General features: G+C 45.5%; 1 protein-coding gene across 1 annotated transcript; it reads left to right on the top strand.

Moving 5' to 3' along the window:
- The first annotated feature begins 3,067 nt into the window (after window positions 1-3,067).
- LOC122941306 (cytochrome P450 2C55-like) lies at window positions 3,068-22,048 on the top strand. Its single transcript, XM_044298429.1, has 9 exons — window positions 3,068-3,291; window positions 7,372-7,534; window positions 15,715-15,864; window positions 16,531-16,691; window positions 17,993-18,169; window positions 18,684-18,825; window positions 18,911-19,098; window positions 19,977-20,118; window positions 20,958-22,048. The coding sequence occupies exons 1-9, from the start codon at window positions 3,130-3,132 to the stop codon at window positions 21,134-21,136; spliced, it is 1,464 nt and encodes a 487-aa protein (XP_044154364.1). The 5' UTR covers window positions 3,068-3,129; the 3' UTR covers window positions 21,137-22,048.
- Window positions 22,049-22,561: the final 513 nt, after the last annotated feature.

Here is a 22,561-nt window from a genome sequence, read left to right as displayed (position 1 = left end):
CTCTTCAAACAGTGGCAGAGGTGCCAGGAGTTGGACCCCGCTGATCTGATATTGATGACTTATCTGGAGGTTAGGTCATCAATATCAGAAACCGGACAACCCATTTAAGTGGGAGCAGCACTGCGTTATCAAGCTCCGTACAATACAAAAGTGCAGTTCCAGAGCTATGCAGAACGGCAGATTGTCGGGGGTTTAGGGTGTTGGACCCTCAACGATCACGAGTATAGTTCCTCAACGATCACGAGTATAGGAGTACTGCAGGACAGCTGATCATCGGGGCTGTCAGATGGCAAACAATTGGATGGCTTATCTTGAGAACATCCCTTTTAAAGGGGAATACAGACCCTCTAAACGAATACAGACCGCCCAAACCCACTATATATAGACTGAGCACAGACAGGAAGATTATTGGTGGACCGATGTCCAGGTGGGCTGTCTGAACCATTCTCAAAGGTGAAAACATTGTGCTCCAAAGTGAACCGGAGCAGTTGGACTACAAATGCATTGTGTGCTTCTAAGTGTTCCCCCGTTGTTGAAAAAAATTCCAACCACTGTACGGCCTAACTCCTGCGGTATTGAACCATACAGGGCTTCGACATCTAGCTGTGCCCTTTAGCCTATTCAGTACATCCATTGTATCTCTCACGTGTAATGGCAAACGTATCACAAGTACCACCATTGAACAATCTTTTACCATAAGAACATTTATCATCTGCAAAATGACCAGTGTCCTGAGGATAGGTCATCAATATCGGAAACCGGACACCACCCTTGAGTGAATGGGAGCAGCTCTGCAGTAACTGGCTCCATCCATTACAGAAATGGACAGGGCTGCATAGATCGGGCACCGACTTCCAGAGTCACAGCTACTGCAAAACAGGTGATTTCGGGAGTGCGGGATGTGGAACCGCAGCCAATCAGATGAACTATCCCGAGGATAGGCCATAAGTAAAGTTACCAGAAAACTCCTTTAAAGGGGTTGTCCGGGTTCAAAGCTGAACCTGGACATACCCATATTTTCACCCAGGCAGCAACCCTAATATGAGCATAGGAGCATTTCATGCTCCGATGCTCTCCTTTGCCCTGTTCTGAATCACGCAAAGGCTTTTTTAGGAGATCCGGTCACGTACCGGGCTCTCCATAGCGAACACTAGGCGGAGGCTGTATTCAGTGAGGTCACTGGCACTAATGGGCAGGCTTTAGCGCTACCTTAGGCCTCTTGCACACGATCGTATTTTTTATTTTATTTTTTCAGTCTGCAAAAAACGGATCCGCAAAAAATATGGATGAGGCCCGTGTCTATTCCGTTTTTTTGCGGAACGGAACAGCTGGCCCCTGATAGAACAGTACTATCCTTGTCCATTATGTGGACAATAGTAGGACATGTACTATCTTTGAACGGAACAGAAAAACGCCTTAGTCCTCTTTCACACGACCGCATTTTTTTCCGTTTACTGGCCGTTTTTTTGCGTTCCGTATACGGAACCATTCATTTCAATGGTTCCGCAAAAAAAACCTGAATGTACTGCGTGAGCATTCCATATCCGTATTTCCGTTCCGTTGAAAGATAGAACGTGTCCTATTATTGCCCGCAAATCACGTTCCGTGGCTCTATTCAAGCCAATGGGTTCTTCAAAAAAACGGAACACTTAAAAAGTGCTTTCGCATTTCTTCCGTATCCGTTTCGTTTTTGCGGAACCATCTATTAAAAATGTTATGCCCAGCCCAATTTTTTTCTATGTAATTACTGTATACTGAATATGCCATACGGAAAAACGGAACGAAAAAACGTAACAGAAACGGAAACACAACGGAAACAAAACACGAAACAACGGATCTGTGAAAAACGGAGCGCAAAACACTGAAAAAGCCATACGGTCGTGTGCAGGAGGCCCAAGGGAGAGCATTGGAGCATTTCATTCTTTCATTTCATTAATGCCAGGGGGCTGCCTGGGTGAAAATGCGGGTATGTCCAGGTTCAGCTCTTTAAGGTCCCTTTCACACGAGCGTGATTTCCGCGCGGGTGCCATGCGTGACGTGAACGCATAGCACCCGCACTGAATCCGGCACCATTCATTTCAATGGGGCTGTGTACATGTACATTTTTTCACGCATCACTTCTGCAATGCTTTGAAATCGCAGCATGTTCTATATTCTGCGTTTTTCACGCAGCCCTGGCCCCATAGAAGTGAATGGGGCTGCGTGAAAAACGCATCGCATCCGCAAGCAAGTGCGGGTGCGATGCGTTTTTCACTGATGGTTGCTAAGAGACGTTGTTTGTAAACCTTCAGTTTTTTATCACGTGCGTGAAAAACGCATCAAAACGCATTGCACCCGCGCGGAAAAAACTGAACAACTAAACGCAATCGCAGACAAAACTGACTTGTTTTAGTGCCAAAATCGCTGCATTTTCACTGAACGCACCCGGATCAAATCCGTCACGCCCGTGTGAAACCAGCCTAACCCTGGGTTCACACCTGAGCGTTTTACAGCGCGTTCCTACGCGCTGTAAAACGCACAACAGGCAAGAACCAATGATTCCCTATGGGAAGGGTTCACACCTGGGCGTTTTACAGCGCGTACGATCGCGCTGTAAAACGCCCGACGCTCAAACAAGTACAGGAGCTTTTTTTGGCGCGTTTGACGCGCGTTTGGGCCATAGACTCTTTGGGCAACACTGCTGTCAATCACCCAAACGCGCGTCAAACGCGCGTTTACTATTACAAAAAACTCGCATCCAAACGCGCGACAAAATCGCGCATAAAAACGCGCGTTTGCGAAACGCCTAGGTGTGAACCCAGGGTTAGTGTTCTGTATTTGCTCATGGAGGGGTCCACATGAGACCATTGCTGGAGACGTGACACATAATTCACCCTATGTATTGCAAAGGTTGAAATTCCATGCTTTGGGAACAGTCCAGGACCTATGGTCTACCTAATGTGTCACTGTTAGAAATCTGAATGAAACCAGGAAACTCCTTCTATCTGCACTGAACATGTACAAGGCGGGTGTAATGTGTACACAGCCCCTGCCAAATCACTAGAGGAAAGTTCCTACTCGGAGGAGGAGCCACTGGCAGTATGAAATACTCAGCTCCGGGCTGTGGAAGAGTCACATCTACCCAGGAACATGCTGTCTGCTCTGCTCATTGGACTCCTCACAGTCCTGCTCTATCTCTTCATATCTGCATGGAGGAAACGGCAACATTTACCCCCGGGGCCAACTCCATGGCCTATTATCGGCAACCTGCACCAGATTGATAAATCTGCACCTTATAACACTTTCACTGAGGTAAGTCACTTAAAGGGGATGTCTGCAATGCACATGTGACAGTCTAAACTGCTAATATAAGTTGAGATTTGGTCCCTGACACTCATACAAGGACTCTGGTTGCAGGAGGCTTAGTTTATTTACAAGTGCTGCTTGTAAGACTGGTTGGTAATGTCTGTTCTCCTTAGACAAGATGCACTCATAGAACCATGGCAGGCACGGCTAATCGATCCTGGAGTACAACTGTGTATATAGCAAGGAGGCAGTGCAGTACGCCGCCCTGCAGGGTTTTGCGATTGTGAGGTCACGGTACTTAGGCAAATGAGGGTTGCTCTGGGTTACTCACAGTTCCTTGGAGGACACTGGGCGGGCGTACACCAGTGATGGAGAGGCTAGCACAGGAGACCTCTGGGGCACTCTCTGTGTATAGGGACCAGGCCTGATGTTGGTTGAGGTGCCCTGGATATTGCAGGTGTTTAATGTGCTGGGGGCAAGGTCCCTTTAAGATTCGTAATGCCAGTGCCTGTAACGGTGGCACACCGATTTCTAGTAGTAATAAGTGAGGAACACGATGTTGTGGTGAACCAAACTTCCTTTACTGGAAACAGGTAACTTTGTACAGTCTAGGTTCAGTTCCACATGGCAGCAGCAATTATAAGCAGGCTTCTACATCAATGGCAGGTACAATGTTCTTTGCAAGATACTCGGAGGGTAAAAACACTTACAGACCAGGATGCACCTTTTCCTCAGAAATCCTGTGCACTATTCCTCAGAACTCCTAGCTGTCTCAATCCCAAGGCCCGTATGCCCTAATGGTGGCTTTATCCTTGGTAGAAAACTTCCTCAGGTATATATCCCTTGCTTTAGGTAAATAATCCTTCTGCCCTTTAGTCCCCAGGTTGGCTGGTTACTCTTCTGCTCTGCTCTGCACTGTGCTTTGTGGGAACTGCTGGTTTCTCAAGAGGTACACTCTTCTCTTGGTGACAATCTTCTGAGATAACTCTGGCTCAATATCCTCAGGCAGGCTGGACTGCATTCACTAGCCTCCTGGTGGCAACTAGAAGCCTGGGTTGTCTAGCTGCATGTCAGAAGCTCCCTTCAGCTGTTGCCTAGCTAAAGTCCACACTACTTCTGACTCTACACACCTTTTCCTGACCAGGACCTGACTATTTATACTAAGGGCTCCCTTTCTCCCTCTAATGTCTAGGAGGAGGAACTACACCCTAATAGGCCTGCTATACACATAACAGGGAACATACACATAAAGAGCCAACCCCAAAACAGAACCAATAACCCCAAAGAAAAGTGGGAGACACACATATAAAATATATGTAATTTATTGAGACATGATCACATAACAAACAATATATGAAACAAAAGGCACAAGTGTACAGGCGGGGGGGGGGGGGGGGGGGGGGGGGTAGATCTCATGTAAGGAGGTCAAATACAACCGCTCTCCCAAAAACCCAGCTGGCAGGGAAAAGAGGTCACAGCCCTAGGTATACATCCGCATGAAAATTGTGAGAACTGTAGGTTCACTCAAAGTAACATGTACTGGTATGTATGTTGCATGCACTGACGAAGCCTCTCCAGGTGAAACGTACGTTGAGGTGCAGCTTTTGGTCACACGCTCTGGGTCCAGTATATCAGGGGTAATACATGTTTTGTTGTTTTGCTAAGTTAGTTGTTACATTTCTCTATTGCCACCTGCACTTGGCACACTTGCCTCTGTCTGTATTGTACAGTTAAATGGCTATGTGCATACCTTATGCGGCCATCCCAGGTTTTTGGGTGGGCTAGTTTGCCTTGTGCTATTTGTACATTTTTTCATTTATCTTTCTGTGCATGCGACATACATACCAGTACATGTTACTTTGAGTGAACCTACAGTTCTCACAATTTTCATGCGGATGTATACCTAGGGCTGTGACCTCTTTTCCCTGCCAGCTGGGTGTTTGGGAGAGAGGTTGTATTTGACCTCCTTACATGCGGTCTCCCCCCCCCCCCCCTCCTGTACACTTGTGCCTTTTGTTTCATATATTGTTTGTTATGTGATCATGTCTCAATAGATTACATATATTTTATATGTGTGTCTCCCACTTTTCTTTGGGGTTATTGGTTTTGTTTTGGCTCAGTATACTATACTAGACCCCAGTGTAATCTATACATTATTGTGAGTTTTTTCTTATAGGTTGGTCTAACATACACATAAATACATATAAAAATACATTAAAAAGGACTGTGAAATATACTGCCACTGTCCCTCAGGAGTAGGAGTACCACGTGGCCCAATTGACGCTTGTGTAGTGCCCACATTTACCTAGTGAGACACTACAGCAGCCCAAGCAGCTACGGGGCCACTGAGAATGGGCTGGGCGAGCTGACCTGCTGCAACCAATTGGGGCACGGGGCAACATGCACTAAGGGCCAAGGAAAAAAACTACAGCGCTGCCTGTAATATCAGAATCCAGGTTCTTCTGAAGACCACTTCTATTCATATAGAGCCATGTACGTAAATACTATGGGGGTCATTTATTAAGACAAATTTTGGATCAAAATGCAACTTGTGTCAAAAATTGCAACATTTGTTCATTCTGGCGTGTAAAGATGATGTGTTCCCCGATTTGTGTTTCAATCCCTCACCATTTCAGGTATTCCGCTTGTGGCCAGTGACTCAAAACATTCAGCGTTATACAATCTGTGGCTGAAAACATTGATCAAGTCCAACTAACACAGCTGCACGCATAGGATAGCACGCACATATCGCGGTCATGTCACGGTGTTTACAAAATTGCAGCAAAAACCGTGACATGACTGCAACCTGTGAGTAAAGTCTACGGTGCCCACTTAGATATAATTAACCCTCCGAATAGAGGCAAGGATCTTTCCAGTCCCTGAAAGCAAGCAAGGATCCTGAGGCATTGAAAAGCCAAGTACATTAGAAAGTTGCAGAACTAGTTTCCACAAGGAATACGCTTTATTCATTTAACACGCAAAATCCGTGTTCCCATTCACAGATGACTAGCAGAGATCTTGAACGGCTACGCCAAGTATATTAGGGAATTGCTGAACTTTTTACAATAAGACAATGAAGCTTTAGTTACATAAAACTTGTAAAATTTTTAAAGCCACAACTCCTCCCTGGAACCTGAGCTAGCAGTAATGGACACCTGAGGTCCTTCCTCCACCCACTACTACTGCTATCAAGCAGACATTGTACTGTGATGATGGGTGTGTCTACTACTGTAACATGTAGTAGTCAATAAGTAATCTACTGCTACTTAGCATGAGTAAGCAACTTTCAGCATGCCAGCTATTTTGCAACTACAACTCCCAGCATGCATACTTGCTTAGCTGTTCTCAGAACTCCCATAGGACCATGAGGGGATTTGTAGCGGAGCGGCAGTGTCAATGCGCAACCTGCAGCTCTGTTAATTTCAGATGGCTCCAAGAGGTATGGGGTCCACGCTCTTGTGATCAGTAGGACCCCCACTGATATAATAGTTATCAACCATCCTGTGGATAGAGGATAACTTGTAACAAAGGGAATACCCCTTTAAGGCTACTTTCACACTTGCGTTTTTGCCTGTTCCGGCAGGGTTCAGCAAAAACGCTTCCGTTACTGATAATACAACCGTCTGCATCCGTTATGTATTATTGTATTATCTTTAACACGGCCAAGGCCATTGTGTATGAGAAAATGGATCCGTCCCCATTGACTTGCATAGTGGGTTTTGCTCCGCATCCCACAACGGAAAGAAAACCGCAGCTTGCTCTCCGGTATGGGAACGCAACCAAACGGAACGGAATGCATTTTGAAGCACACAGTTCTGTTCAGTTCAGTTTTGTCCCCGTTGACAATGAATGGGGACAAAACGGAAGCGTTTTTCTCTAGTACGGAGATCCACTGCCGAGTCTTAATACCGGAGAATGGAAACGCTAGTTTTTTAGTAGACATCTCCTCCTTGTATCCCACACAAGTGGTCTCCACATCTCCAGCTATGTCAGGCCATGATGGGAGATGCAGTTTTGCAGCAGCTGGAGTGCCGGAGATTGATGACCCCTGTCTGAAAATGTATATTATTCTGGTTGTCTTTGCAGCTCGGGAAGAAGTATGGAAGCGTCTATACACTCTACACTGGTTGGAAGCCGACAGTGGTTCTGTATGGCTACGATACACTGAAGGAAGCCCTACTGGGACAGGCCGACGATTTCAGTGGGAGGGCGATTGTGCCCGTTTTTGAAAGGGTTGCCCGGAAAAAAGGTAAATGCCCATCTGAACCATCTTATACTTAAAATTTTAGAAGCCCTTATTGTGACACTCCCAGCCACCATCTGTGCAGGGAACTGTAGCCCAGCCTTATTTCCAACTCCATAAACTGTATATAAATCATGTGCCCTTTGGCCTGATTCACATCACCAGTTATAGATGTTCTTCCTTAACCCGTTAAGGACATGGCCAATAAGATATTTTTTTCCTTTCTGCCTTCCAACTGCCATAGCTTTTGAAAGGACCCCTGTCAGCAGTTTTGTAGCTATGACACAGGCTGACCTGTTACATGTGCACTCGGCAGCTGAAGGCATCTGTGTTTATCCCATGTTCATATGTGCCCGCCAGGGCCGGACTGGCCATAGGGCAGACCGGGCATTTGCCCGGTGGGCCGGGCCGCCTCAGGGCTCGAGTGGGTGTGCCTAATCACACCCCTGTCTGTCTGTGCTCCGCCTCCTGCCAGCCCCGGCCGCACATCTTAATAATCTGTCTGATCAGGGCCGGGCCGCCTCAGGGCTCGAGTGGGTGTGCCGGTATGGCCTAATCACACCCCTCCCTGTGCTCCGCCTCCTGCCAGCCCCGGCCGCACACTCATACTTACTGACTGTGTGAGTCCACCCCCACTGCTCCGCCTCCTGTGCCCGGCCTCTGTGACTCCATCTTCCGGCGGCCGGCAGCGTAACGTCACTCAGACGTCACGCGCCTGCTCCGCCTTCATTAATAAAGAGGGAGGAGCGTGCGACGTGACGTAGTGAGTGACGGCACGTTACGCTACGCGGCCGCCTAGTTTGAATGTTGAAGAGCGGGACTGGACTGGAGCCACCACCGCACCAGCCCACCAGCTTCTGCCTGCCAGCCTGCCCCAGTACTAGTGCCCAACTGGCTTTGGTAAGTTAGTGATGATAGTGATAGATTATATTAGATAGTAACTTTATGTAAGTGAGAGAGCTATTGAGCTTGTAAATAAACTTGTGCAAACTGCAAAGTATATGAGTAGTTTAGTTACTAACTACTCATATACTTTGCACAAGTTTATTTACAAGCTCAATAGCTCACTTACATAAGGAACAGACGTCTTACAATAGGGAGGGACACTGTTATGGGGGGGGGGGGGAGATGTGATATGTGGATGATGACACATTTATATAGCACAAGATGCTTGCGCTGCCATATATGTGTGTCATCCACAGATCCCCCCCGGCCACCCATAACAGTGTCATCCACAGATGCCCCCCCCCCCCCGGTATCTGTGTCAGATTCCATCATTCCACAATCCACACAGATGCCACCATGCCAGTGTCATCCACAGATGCCCATACCAGTGTGTCATCCACAGATCCCCCATAACAGTGCGTCATCCACAGATGTCCCCATAACAGTGTCATCCACAGAAACAGTGTCATCCACAGATGCCCCATAACAGTGCGTCATCCACAGATGCCCCATAACAGTGCGTCATCCACAGATGCCCCATAACAGTGCGTCATCCACAGATGCCCATAACAGTGCGTCATCCACAGATGCCCATAACAGTGCGTCATCCACAGATGCCCATAACAGTGCGTCATCCACAGATGCCCATAACAGTGCGTCATCCACTGATGCCCATAACAGTGTCATCCACAGATGCCCCCATAACCGTGTGTCATCCACTGATGCCCATAACCGTGTGTCATCCACTGATGCCCATAACCGTGTGTCATCCACTGATGCCCATAACAGTGCGTCATCCACTGATGCCCATAACAGTGTCATCCACAGATGCCCCCATAACCGTGCGTCATCCACTGATGCCCATAACAGTGTCATCCACAGATGCCCCCATAACAGTGCGTCATCCACAGATGCCCATAACAGTGCGTCATCCACAGATGCCCATAACAGTACGTCATCCACAGATGCCCATAACAGTGCGTCATCCACAGATGCCCATAACAGTGCGTCATCCACAGATGCCCATAACAGTGCGTCATCCACAGATGCCCATAACAGTGCGTCATCCACAGATGCCCATAACAGTGCGTCATCCACAGATGCCCATAACAGTGCGTCATCCACAGATGCCCATAACAGTGCGTCATCCACAGATGCCCATAACAGTGCGTCATCCACAGATGCCCATAACAGTGCGTCATCCACAGATGCCCATAACAGTGCGTCATCCACAGATGCCCATAACAGTGCGTCATCCACAGATGCCCATAACAGTGCGTCATCCACAGATGCCCATAACAGTGCGTCATCCACAGATGCCCATAACAGTGCGTCATCCACAGATGCCCATAACAGTGCGTCATCCACAGATGCCCATAACAGTGCGTCATCCACAGATGCCCATAACAGTGCGTCATCCACAGATGCCCATAACAGTGCGTCATCCACAGATGCCCATAACAGTGCGTCATCCACAGATGCCCATAACAGTGCGTCATCCACTGATGCCCATAACAGTGTCATCCACAGATGCCCCCATAACCGTGTGTCATCCACTGATGCCCATAACAGTGTGTCATCCACAGATGCCCCCATAACCGTGTGTCATCCACTGATGCCCATAACAGTGTGTCATCCACTGATGCCCATAACAGTGTGTCATCCACTGATGCCCATAACAGTGTGTCATCCACTGATGCCCATAACAGTGTGTCATCCACTGATGCCCATAACAGTGCGCCTGCAAGGAGAGACAGAAAGGAGGGCAAATAATCAGTGGAAGCAAGCAGAGGACGGCAAAGCAGACAACTTAATAGCTTCTTTTGTAAGTAAATTGTTTTATTATAAATGTAGTAAGTAAATGTAGTGGTGCTATAATGTGGACCCCAGGCCTCTCTGATGTCCTGCAGGCTGGTGCTGTGGCAGCATACGGTTGGTCAGGCAGCAGAAAGGCTCTGGGGCAGTCATTGCGCTCTGGAACTTTTCCCTTCACAGCCACTGCTATCTCTCTCTTGTACAGTGCAGACTCTGCAAGAGGCTTTCAGTTTGCTCTCCGTCCTCATAAAAGTCTATGGGAATCAAAACAGATCCATCTGGTTCCTGTTATGCAAGTCGGAAAACAAAGTCAATTGTGCTTCCGGTTTTGGCTCCACCCCTAGACTGCAAGGGGGTGGGGCCTGTTGGGTGTCATGTGATTGGGCTGCTCAGTCAAAAATGCCCGGGCCTATTTTTTGTCCCAGTCCGGCCCTGGTGCCCGCGTTGCTGAGAAAAATGATTATGTTTTTGTAAGCCGTGTACCAGGGTGGGCTCCCCAGGATACAGCGACGTCATGAACGAGGAATGCAACTCCACCACCAGCTTTTGCGAAAACAGAATTTTACTTAAACGTGGCAATGAACACAACCACAAATGCTGGGAACATACAATGCATTTACATACACCCAGCCTGAAGGCTGAGACCATTGTACTTCCGATGGAAGTGCAGAGGGCATCTCCCCCAGGGCCCTTTAAGAGGAATAAAAGTACTTGTTTTCATGATGCCAGTTGCAGCGAAACAACTAGGGCACAGGGCCCCTTTAAGAAATGGTGCTGGTACCCAGGTGTAGGAATGCCAGAGTAGTGTAGGGAAGCCTATAATGTCCCTTAATGTTGGTGCACGTGTCACAGTGCTCCTACCTGGATACGCTGGACCCCAGGCGTTAGCTCCGAAGCAATGAAAAGGGGGGTTGTTGAATGGTGGAATGAAGAATAAATTGAGTCCAGACCTTGTGATGAAGTTCAATAACAGCTTTACTCTCAATAAATGTTTATCCAAATGATTTACAGGCTTTGTCTTGGTTGCAGCAGGCTTTGGCATTAACTGTGGCAGGCAAACTCCACTCTGCTACATCTGTTACTCTCTGGCTCTGGGTGCTGCAACTTCACTTTGTAGTCTGACTTAGAATTATGCTATACCAGGAAATCTTTCTCTCCTGGCACCTGAGGCTCTAAGCTTCTACCTCCATATCCAGCTAAGCTGAAGGTGCTCCAGCTGGCTTACGCAAGGCACATCCAACAGGGACGTGCACCTGTTGTACACCTTACCCCTAGGAGGGGGTAATCTAAAACCTTCCCCTAGCAGGGGGTAAGCTAGACTGACTAAAACTGGTCTCCATCCTTCCTGCGGCAAGTGGGAAAAGCCCACCACACCACAGAGGGGGTATTAGAGAGAATGGAGCTTTCCATTCCATTCTAAGTGTAGCTCTGCCATACTTGCTGCCACCTGCTGGTGAACCAGACATAATACATTTGAACATAACCATTGCAAAATAGGAAATGCACATTATGAAGGACTTGGAATAAATACACAGGTGACATGATATTAGACCATTAGAGATAGTAGTGAGGTGCAGAAGTGGTAATGCCACTCTGGGGCATTACAAAAGCAGGAGGAAAGTGTGGTTATTTACCTACTGGTGGGCACAACTAAACTGCCACACCTTACCTAAAAAGAAACAAGAACAATTGTTTGGGTGTGTGGTGCGGGCTAGCCTGCGGTGCAGCACAACAGCTTACAATCTTACAAAGCTCCACAGTATTCCCCCTCCCAAAACTGGACTTGTAGCACGTGCCTGAGCATTCCTTCTGAGCAAAACGCCAGCCTGGCTTGAGTTTGTGGGAATTTTATCAGCTCTCCAATGTGAAATGTCACTTTAAGTTATGGAGTGCTTGCAATGAACAGCAACACTTGTGGCCTGACACAAACAGAGACCCTAACTAACTAACTACAGGCCTGGTCTCAGTCTCTAGGTGCCAACATTGTAATGAGGTGCGTGCACGATCTTACCGACCTGGGTCTGCTCTGCATCCGATGGTGACTCTGAACAGAACAAAAGCCTCTCCAACAAGCATGCGGTCCCACAGTGTATGTAGCTTTGCTCCTCAGCTCTCATCAGCGTTCCTGGAAGCAATCCTCGTTCCTCTGGACAGGATCAGGGTCTTGGACACGATCAGCTTCACTTAGCTGCCGCCCTGGTCACTGAGGGATGCTCCCACACCTGGATGCCGTCGGATCCTCTGGTCACTAGGGTTGTACCGGGTATCGAATTATCGATACCCGATCGATTCGATACAGGGATTTGCTATTTACCGATACAAGGCTGCACTGCTGCGCAGCCTAATATCACTGAGAGAACATGGCATGCGCCGCTCTTGGCACCCACCATGTTATCCTGAGCCAGCACAGTGGAGAAGGAGGGAGTCCTTCCCTCCCCACTGTGTGCGGCTGCCGCTGGCCACCAATGAGAACAGAGAGGAGTAGGAGGGGAGGGACTGTGGCCACTACGCCACTAATGAATATAGTTTATGCCTGAATACAAACGCAGGCTGCGGGTGCCGTCCATATACCATACCTGGCACCCCTCCTCTATGACTGTGCGCTGCACCTGAGAGGTTAATTGTGGCGTATCGCAGCGCGCAGTCATAGAGGACGGGTATGGGATATGGCCGGCACCCACAGCCTACGTTTGTATTCAGGCATAAACTATATTCATTGGTGGCTCAATGGCCACTGTCCCTCCCCTCCTACTCCTCCTCTTCTCAATATTATATTAATTGCGGTCCCCATTTCCCCCCCCCATCCACAGTATTATAGTCATTGGTGGCGCAGTGTGCCCCCCCCCCAGTATTATAGTCATTGGTGGCAGTGGCCCCAGGGTCCCCCCTTCCTTATCCATTGGTGGTACAGTGGCAGCTTCTGATCGGAGCCCCAGCTGGTGCCATGGTAAGTTCCCTGCTGCTGTGTGCACAAAAAACAGGGCAGCAGGGAGAGTGTAAAGTCCTATTCACCCAAATTGAGCTGTATTAGGGTAAATAGACGAGGGTTCTAGCCCCTAAAAAGTAAAAAAAACAAAACCAAAATATTACAATTTGAAATCGCCCCCTTTCCTAATTTTACATATAAAAATATAAACGCATAAAAAAATATATATATTACATATCGCCATGTCCAAAAAAGTCTGAATGATTAAAATATCCAAAAAAATGTGGTGAACGGAACAGAAACACGCAATTTACCTTTTTTTTTGGTCACCTTGTCCCCTCCCAAAAAATAGGGTAGGACTGTTCTATTATGGGCCGGACGTTCCATAAAATGCGTAATGCACAAGGCTTTCTTTGTGTTTTTTTTTTTTTTCACGTGGTATCGAATGGTCTAGACCAGGGATCAGCAACCTTCAGCACTCCAGCTGTTGTGAAACTACAATTCCCAGCATGCTCCATTCATTTCTATGTAAGTTCTTAGAAGAGCAGAGCAAGTATGCATGCTGGGAGTTGTAGTTTTACAACAGCTGGAGTGCCGGAGGTTGCCTACCCCTGGTCTAGACTCTAGAGTATCACAATACTTTTTTATGGTATATGGTATCAAAATCGAATCAAAATGTTGGTATCGTGACAACCCTACTACTTACACAGTTCCTCAGTCTCAGCTTTCTCCAAAATGGCTGCTTCCTTTCTCTTCCTCTCCAGGCTCTGTGTAACTCCATCTCTCATGAATATGGAAATATATGCAGTCTGTTAGCTGTGTTTAGGATACAGCGGCATCTTGTGGCCAAACAGCAGAATGTCAGTCCAGATCATTTAAGTTAATCTACACAAACAGTGTTCAGACAAGGAGAGCTGTTTCCCCATCTCACATTTTAATATATGCAAATGAGCCTCTAGGAGTAACGGGGGCGTTGTCATTACAACTGGAGGCTCAGCTCTCTCTGCAACTGCTGCACCCTCTACAGAGAGACCAGAGCCTCTAGGTGTAATGGCAACGCCCCTGTTGCTCCTACAGGCTAATTTGCATTTATTAAAACATATAATTTTTTTCAGCAATGCGAGCACATATGAACATGGGACCAACACAAATGCCTTCAGCTGCCAAGCGCACATGTAACAGGTCAGCCACTGTCATAGGGACAAAACTGCTGACAGATGCCCTTTAATTTCACATTCACATAACCATTTTTTGTGGGACGAGTTGTTTTTTTTAATAGCACCATTACATTTATCATATCTTGTATTAGAAACTGAAATAAAAACGGGATTTTGTTTTATACAGAGTTCAGTATGCGATAAAAATCACAACCTTATTCTGCAGCTCACTACGATTACCAATTTTATATGGTTTTTTATAATGTTTTACTATTAAAAAAAAAAAACATTTGTAAAAAATGTTCTTTGCATTGCTGTTTTCTGGCAGCCATAACTTTTTTTTTTTAAATATATACATATAGATATAGATATAGATATATATATAATTTTCATCTACAGATTACAGAGCTGTGCCAGAGCTCTTTTTTTTTGTATAGTTTTTATTGGTATCATTTTGGGGTGTGTATGACTTTTTGTTTACTTTTTATTTAATGTTTTTTTTTGGGGTGTATGTGACCAGCACACTGAACTGGCCATTTAGATTTTTTATATATATATATTTATATTTATTTTTTATTTTTTTAGGGGACTTGAGCATGTAATCCTATGCCAGGCCTGGCAGTCTTCACAAGGCCCCAGGCTGCCATATCAACTGATCAAAATCCCATAATGTCACCGCAGGGTCTCTGATCGGAGGACAAAGGGAGTCACCTTCCTCTGTCTAACCCCTCAGCTATTTACTGTGGCATCTGAGGGGTTTAAATGATGGTGGTCTCAGTCATCTGTAAGCCTGTTCACTACAGGTGGGTGTCTGCTGTTTTACAGATCCAGCACCCGCCATGTATGGAGCAGATTTATGAGCCGGCTAAATACATCTCCTTAACAGAAATGACATACATTTACATGATTTTTCTTTTAAGGCGTTAAAGGGATTTGTCCTTGTAACATAATACAAACCTAATTTCAAGCAATGTAAACAATGGATTTTTTTCAACTGCACAAAGTGTGCAACTCCTCTGCACCAGAGCCCCTATGACAACACTTCCTATCACTGCACAACACTCATAACTAGGCAGAGCTTTCATTAGGGGTTTAAGAAAACTGGTTGTTGAACTCTTTAGATTGTCTCATCCTTAGGCATAATGTCGGCCATATTGGCCATCCAACAGTTCTAGAGACAGATGACTATGAAATGCCTACAGAAACGTTCTCACTCCTTCAGACGTGGATGACTTAAAGACATATGTAGCAGTGATGCAATTAATTTTCTGTCCCAGAAGATGTTGAAGAATAAGTTGGTTCCATGAAGTCTAAGATCTTATTGTATTTTTGCTTTCTTTTAGGTTTGGTCTTCTCCAATGGGCAGCACTGGTTCCACCAGAGAAGGTTCTCCTTGACCACTCTGCGAAACTTTGGGATGGGAAAGAAGAGCATTGAAGAAAGAGTGGTTGAGGAGACTATGGTTCTGGTGGAACTCTTCAAGGCACGCAATGGTAAAGTATTGTCTACTTTTATGTGGCAGTGATGTCTTTTTTGGGGGGGGAATAACTGACATTATAGTATAATGTGGTAGGGTTAAAACCTGTATTAACCTCTACACAATGGCAAGATTGCAGCAATCCTCAAGCCCCCACAATTTTGGTACCTCTATCACAAAACTTGGGTAAGCTACATAGATGCAATCTTTAACTTTACAGTAGTTATAATATTTTGTCTGTGGCCAGGCAATTCTCAGTTCTAAAGAGGGAAGAGTTCCCCAATCAATGTGCCTCCATGAACCATAATGGTATCCTACTCCCAAAATAAAGAAAGAGAGGCCAGCAATGTTCCTACCTGTCCACTGCAGGCCTTGTTACTGTTGAAGGACCTGCCCAGTCACATGATCAGAACCCTGCAGGTCCTTAAACCACAGAATGGAGCGCCAGACAGTGGGAGCATGAGCTACCGTGTAAGTGTCTGGAGTATGTTTTAGAGGGAAACTCATGAAAGCTTTGCACTGGGTCCTGGGCAAGATTAACACAAGATATTGCAAAGAGAATGTAAGATTGATCCTCTCCCACAAACTCTGAAGCTGCACTAATTACGATGGGAAGTCCTACTGTATGAAAAGGTCCCACTTTCCCACTTTCATTGCATATGTTATATTCTTCTTCCTCTAGGGAAACCTTTTAACCCAGGTCCTGAATTGACTGCTGCAGTTTCCAATGTGATCTGCTCCATCGTCTTTGGAGATCGGTTTGATACACAAGATAAAACCTTCCAGACCTTGCATACAATGATCAGCGAGAACCTCACCTTCCTGGGAAGACGGGGTTTTCAGGTAAGGAGAGCAAAAAGATCCATCAGCATAAACCTACACCCATGATCCTGGTCCTACTACCATCTTAGTTTTATGCATTTCTAAACTGGGGTAAAGATCCAGCAAAAGCTCTCTGGGAAACGTAAGACAAATTAAATACCGTAAATGACAGCATAAAACTTAGTTTTTCTCTAAATGTGGACTGAAACTGGTAAAAAGGCAAAAGTTGCGTCTACCATAAAGTGAAGTTATCTGATGGTCATCAGCAAAATCCAATTGTCCTTTTCAAAGGTGTCTTCTCCCCAACACCATTCAATAGCTGGAAGTAATTTCTGGATTTGCTGATTCCAACTGGGATGAATTTTGAGTTTCCACACAATGAAATTAGAGGGCCACTTGAACTGGGACTTGTAGTGCGACCAAAGAGCTGGCTGTTTGATTCAGCATTCGATCACCCTCGAAGGAGACTTGCACTTTCCACAAAAACGCATTAATATTATATTCACAAAACATAAAAGCTCAATATTAAATCAGAGCTGAACCCGGACATACCCAGAATTTCACCTAGGCAGCGCCCATGCTCCGATGCTCTCCTTTGCCCTGCGTTGAATTGCGCAGGGCAAAGGCATTTTGTGGAGTTCCGGTGACGAACTGGGCTCTCCTTCGGGATGCTAAGCGGAGGCTTCCACCTAGCAGTGAGCCTGGTGACGTCACCGGCACTGATGGGCGGGCTTCAGCGCTGCCCTAGCCTGTAAAAGGCTAGGGAAGCGCTAAAGCCTGCCCATCAAAGCCGGTGACATGACCGAACACACTGCCAGGCGGAAGCCTCTGCCCGGCAGTGTGTTTATAGTAAATAAAAGAACCCTTGCCCTGCGTGATCCTGCACAGGGCAAGGGAGGCATCGGAGCATAAACTGCTCCGATGCTCAAGTCAGGGGGGCTGCCTGGCTCAGATTAAGGGTATGTCCGAGTTCAGCTCTGATCCCGGACAACCCCTTTAAAGCTTTTTTATGGACAGCGAAGTTGGCTGTGCTGCAATATGTTTGCTTTGAAAGACAATCGAATGCTGAATTGAACAGGGAATTCTTTTGTCAAGCTACAAGACCCATCACAACTTGCCCAAGCATTTTAGTTGTGTGGAACCTCAAGATTGGCTCACTTAGCCAAATCTCTTCCATCGGTTCCACGGTGATGGGGAGAAGACCTCTCTGAACAGGACTATTGGATTGTTGCTGATGACAGACAGAAAAAACCTTCCTATGAAGGAACTGTTATATGTGAGGTATAGTAAGTGACTGACTATGGTGTCCTTTCTTTCTACAGCTTTACAATGCATACCCTGATATTCTGAAATGGCTTCCTGGAGAACATAACAAGATCTTCCAGAATGCCAAAATGCTGCAGACGTTCCTCAGAGGTCTCATTGAGAACCACGTTCTGACACGTGATGCCAACTGCCCTCGAGATTTTGTGGACTGTTTCTTAAGTAAAATAGATGAGGTAGATCTACCAATTGTACTGTATTTAGGACATTTGGGTCATTTTGCGAGGACCTTCTTCAGCCTTTTTTTAGCACCTTCCCCCATTACCAGAGATATTCAGTTTACATGCTGGGTTTGGGTGTGTCTGCAACTCTTGCATTCCCTATAGCTACACCACTCCCAATTTTTTACCTCTATTGGATCTGAACTGTTGCTTCACCCTGCTTTGCTAAAATGTCTGATGCAGCTGCATTGGATTCAATGTATTGTATTACTAAGGACAAGCCTGAGAAGCCCAGGTCAATAGGCAGTCTATAGCTCGCCAGTAGCAGTAGAGAATTGTAATTTCCTCGCTAGTAGATTTTTGTCACTGCAGCATCTATAACCAGGGGTGCACCACCAATGAGGCCAGGTGAGGCGATCGCCTCAGGCAGCACAAAGGCTAGTTGCACCCCTGTCTATAACATATTTATGTTTGCTTATTACATATGGTTATACTCCCACCACATCTTGCCATGTTTCTCTTTCTTTAGGAAGCCAATAACCCCAGTTCACACTTTACAATGGAGAGCTTGACCATGACGACTTTCAATCTGTTCATTGCCGGAACTGGAACTACTTCCTCAACCATCCGCTGGGCCATTAAGCTTATGCTGGAAAATCCAGAAATCCATAGTAAGTAGCAGTAGTATTAGAACTGATGCAAATGGTTTTGCTCTTCTCAAAGCTAGGATTACTTATTTGCTTGTTTTTACTGCAGAAAAGGTGCAGGCTGAAATAGATAATGTCCTAGGCTCAGAGAAATGGCCTTCCCTGGAGCATCGTGTGTCCCTGCCATATACCAACGCTGTAATCTATGAGGTACAGCGATATGCAAGCATTGTCCCCAATGGCCTCCCCCATGCTGCCTTGCAAGATATAAAATTTAAAGGATACACGATACCAAAGGTAAGAGCAAATCAAGCAAGCTGCAGGCTTCTCACGTATAGATGAGCCGTAAGCACTAAATATGTCCTGGAGTCCAGAGTGTTATATATACTGCAACACTTTTCCTTGGTGCCCAGTGGTATATAAAGTACCAACTCTCAAGTGCTCATTGGTATTATGTCAAGAATTATATGTATTGCCCTCCCATCATCTTAGCAAACCTATGCATCTCCATGGTAACAGACAAACCGTGTGTAGACTGATCCAACGATAGAAGAAATTGTTTATTTATTATTTTATGCACTTATATAGCACTACTATATTCCGCAGCGCTTTACAGACATTAGGATCCAACTGTCCCCAATGGGGCTCACAATCTAAGTATAACAGCATATTCAGACTACGCTGGGTTTGTTTGCTGTCTGTTACCGTGGAGACGCTTTAAAAATAGTTGCTATGCTGGACAAAGCATTTGAAGTGGTACTGTACTTTCATTAAACGTTTGATATGTTATAGGGACCTAGCAAAAGTTTAGATCTCTAGAATGTGTGGAGATAAGTGCACGCTTTGTAAGTTCCATGTCCTCACTGCAGGACAGGAAGCGAGACGGACTCAATTGAACGTCTCGCGTGCAGCGAGGAGAGAGAGAGCGCGTTAAGAGAGTTCTTCAGTCCCATTGTTCTAGAGATCAGTGGGGGTCTAAGCGGTGAGACTAGTGGGGTTCTCAGCACTCAGACCCCCCCTGATCTATACTTTTGAGATGTCCCTATAACATACCAAAAGTTTAATGAACGCACACTGTTACTTTAAGCCAGTCGTGTGTGATTGGAATTTGTAAAGGACCCCTGTGTCTGTATAAAAACTTTTAGCATTTTTTATTTGTTTTTGCTTTTTTACAGGACACCCAGATTATCACATTTTTACACTCTGCTCTGTATGACAAAAAATACTGGGATAAACCTGAGGAATTCAACCCAGATCGCTTCCTGGATGGGAATGGGAAGTTTGTGAACAATGAAGCTCACATACCGTTTGGAGCAGGTAAAAAAACAAAACAATTTCTGATTTAAGGAGAAATCCACTCAAAACGGGTGTCCGTCAGACTGAACACTGCTGATCCCCAATATTAAACAGCTTCTACCACTTTAATGTTGCTAAGAGATCTCTCTCACTGTAGGGCTCATGCACACGACTGTATGTATGGTTGGCAAAACATGGATCCGCAAAAAAAAACTGATGACGTCCGTGTTACTTTTTTCTTTTTTTCTTTTGCGGATCCATTGTAACGATGCCTGTCTTTGTCCACAAAACGGACAAGAATATGACACATTCTATTTTTTTTGCAGAATGAACTTGCAGACATACAGATAAGGAATGCACACTGAGTCATTTATGTTTTTTTTGCGGCCATATTTCTTACGGACCACAAAAAAATGGACACGGACAAAAAATATGTTTGTGTCCATGAGCCCTAAGTTAAGGAACCATTCAATGCAATAGAGCTTTGCACAGAATATTATCTCAGACATTCATAGGAACTAGCTTACCTCCCTTTATTTCTGTCAGGACTGGTTGTCTGTAGTCTGTAGTCCACCTTTGAAGACTTTCCTTTTTTTAAGTCCAATATATTGTGCTGACTAAAATCATAATACATTTTATAGTAGTTGGAGCACTCCATGGCTCTAAATCCCCCGCATAGTCCTAGTTTAATGAGAATTTTGATAGTCTGCAGCCACCACTAGGTGGAGTTACGGAGGCAACTATATACCCATTTACTATTGAGTTCGTAACATATATGCCAAGGCCGTTCCCTGACCACATAGCTGTAGGACTAAACATATCTGCGTGATAAAAATGCTAATCGTGTTCATTTACTGCAGGTAAAAGGTCCTGTGTTGGTGAAGCATTAGCAAAGACAGAGATCTTCATCTATTTCGTCAGTCTTATACAGAGATTCAACTTGAAATTTCCCCCGGGGGAACGAGGACCAATCGGATTAATTCAAGGAGGGACCCGCGATCCGGTGGCGTTTAATATCTGCGCTGAATGGCGCCTTTAAGATACTTGTGGAAACGTTCTTTGCTCAATGAATGCAGACTCGCCCCATGATGCTTTGCTTTTACTTAAATTTTTTTCCTATGAGATCTCCGCTTAGGCAGCTTCACGTTAATGTTTCCTGACGTCTGAATTTACACAGGTGGAACAGATGGAGAAGAATACATGTTCAGTCTGGGGTACATCACCTTTAGAAAATCTGATTCATTATAGTGCTGGTTGAGAAGGGAGATGGCATGGTTTGGCTGCTGCCAAGATGGACGGACACAAACGATGCCCAACGGCTCTATTGATTATAATGGGTCAGTTGGGTTTCGGCCATGATGTTACTGTACAACTACAACTGCAGATGTCATGAGAACAGAGCCTTAACCCATTTTCTGCTGTCAGCAAGTTGCCAGCTTCCAGTCAGACTGGTTAATATGGAAACTTTCCTAGCAACTAGTCTTCCTCAAATTAACCGCACATGGAAATCTGGCTGTATTTACCGTAGATCAAGCTTATTTCTCTTACTGCTGTATTAATCAATTTATGGGGGAAACCTAGGATTGTGAAGATTATGATTATGAAGACTGCTTCAGAGGTGGAATCCAAGCTTTTCAAACCACCCTGAACTTTGTGCATTTATAGGGCATTACATTGGAAACCTATATGGGCATTTTACAGTTACATGATGAATCTTCATCATGGAATTCTATTTCTGACAAATACACAAATACTTTTTCCAAATTATAGGACACAATCCCCCAAAATGTTCGTTAGCATAAAACCTGTCCTTTTTGTGGTGCGGTTCCCCAGGCTGTTGGCAACTATACTGTAAGATCTAACCACCTTTTTACTCTTGTCGTTTATGGGCCTTAATCTTGAGAAAGTTTTACGGCGCTGTAAAATAATAAACTATGTCAAGGAGGTTTATTAGCTGTGGGTCGGGTACCTGAATAATGTTTCATATTACCTTACATTATCAGAAGGGGATGAGCTGAATAGAAGTCCCGCCTTCTGACTTCTTAAGCTACTTGGTGTCCCATCTTTTGGATATTGACAGTACTCCAGAGATGGTGCTCAGTTGTAGCGGTCTGGAAAGGGAGGGATTGCAAGGCAATTCAAATACAGTACAGCAGACAAGGAGGCTGAAACAAATGCCGGTTTTATTGCACAACAGGATATAACGGCCGGCAAATGAGATTAACAGTAATGTGCCTATATGCCAGGGGCGCAATCGACAAATGACAAAAACAGTGTTAACAAGTTTACACAGAGTTATAGGCAGGATACTTAACACAGGATATAATAAATGCGTTCCCACCAGCAAACACATAAAAGTCCAGGCTACACTCCGCTAGTATAATCCTGTCTTAACCCCGCTAACTGAGGCCCGTTTCTGCAACGCTCTGACTAAAGTTGCCTGCTCTATGCCCTACCGCAGATA

The sequence above is a fragment of the Bufo gargarizans genome, chromosome 6 (genome assembly GCF_014858855.1).
Source record: "Bufo gargarizans isolate SCDJY-AF-19 chromosome 6, ASM1485885v1, whole genome shotgun sequence".
Classification (NCBI taxonomy): Eukaryota; Metazoa; Chordata; class Amphibia; order Anura; family Bufonidae; genus Bufo; species Bufo gargarizans.
Note: the sequence above shows the minus strand (reverse complement) of the source record. Positions and strands in the feature narration are given on the sequence as shown.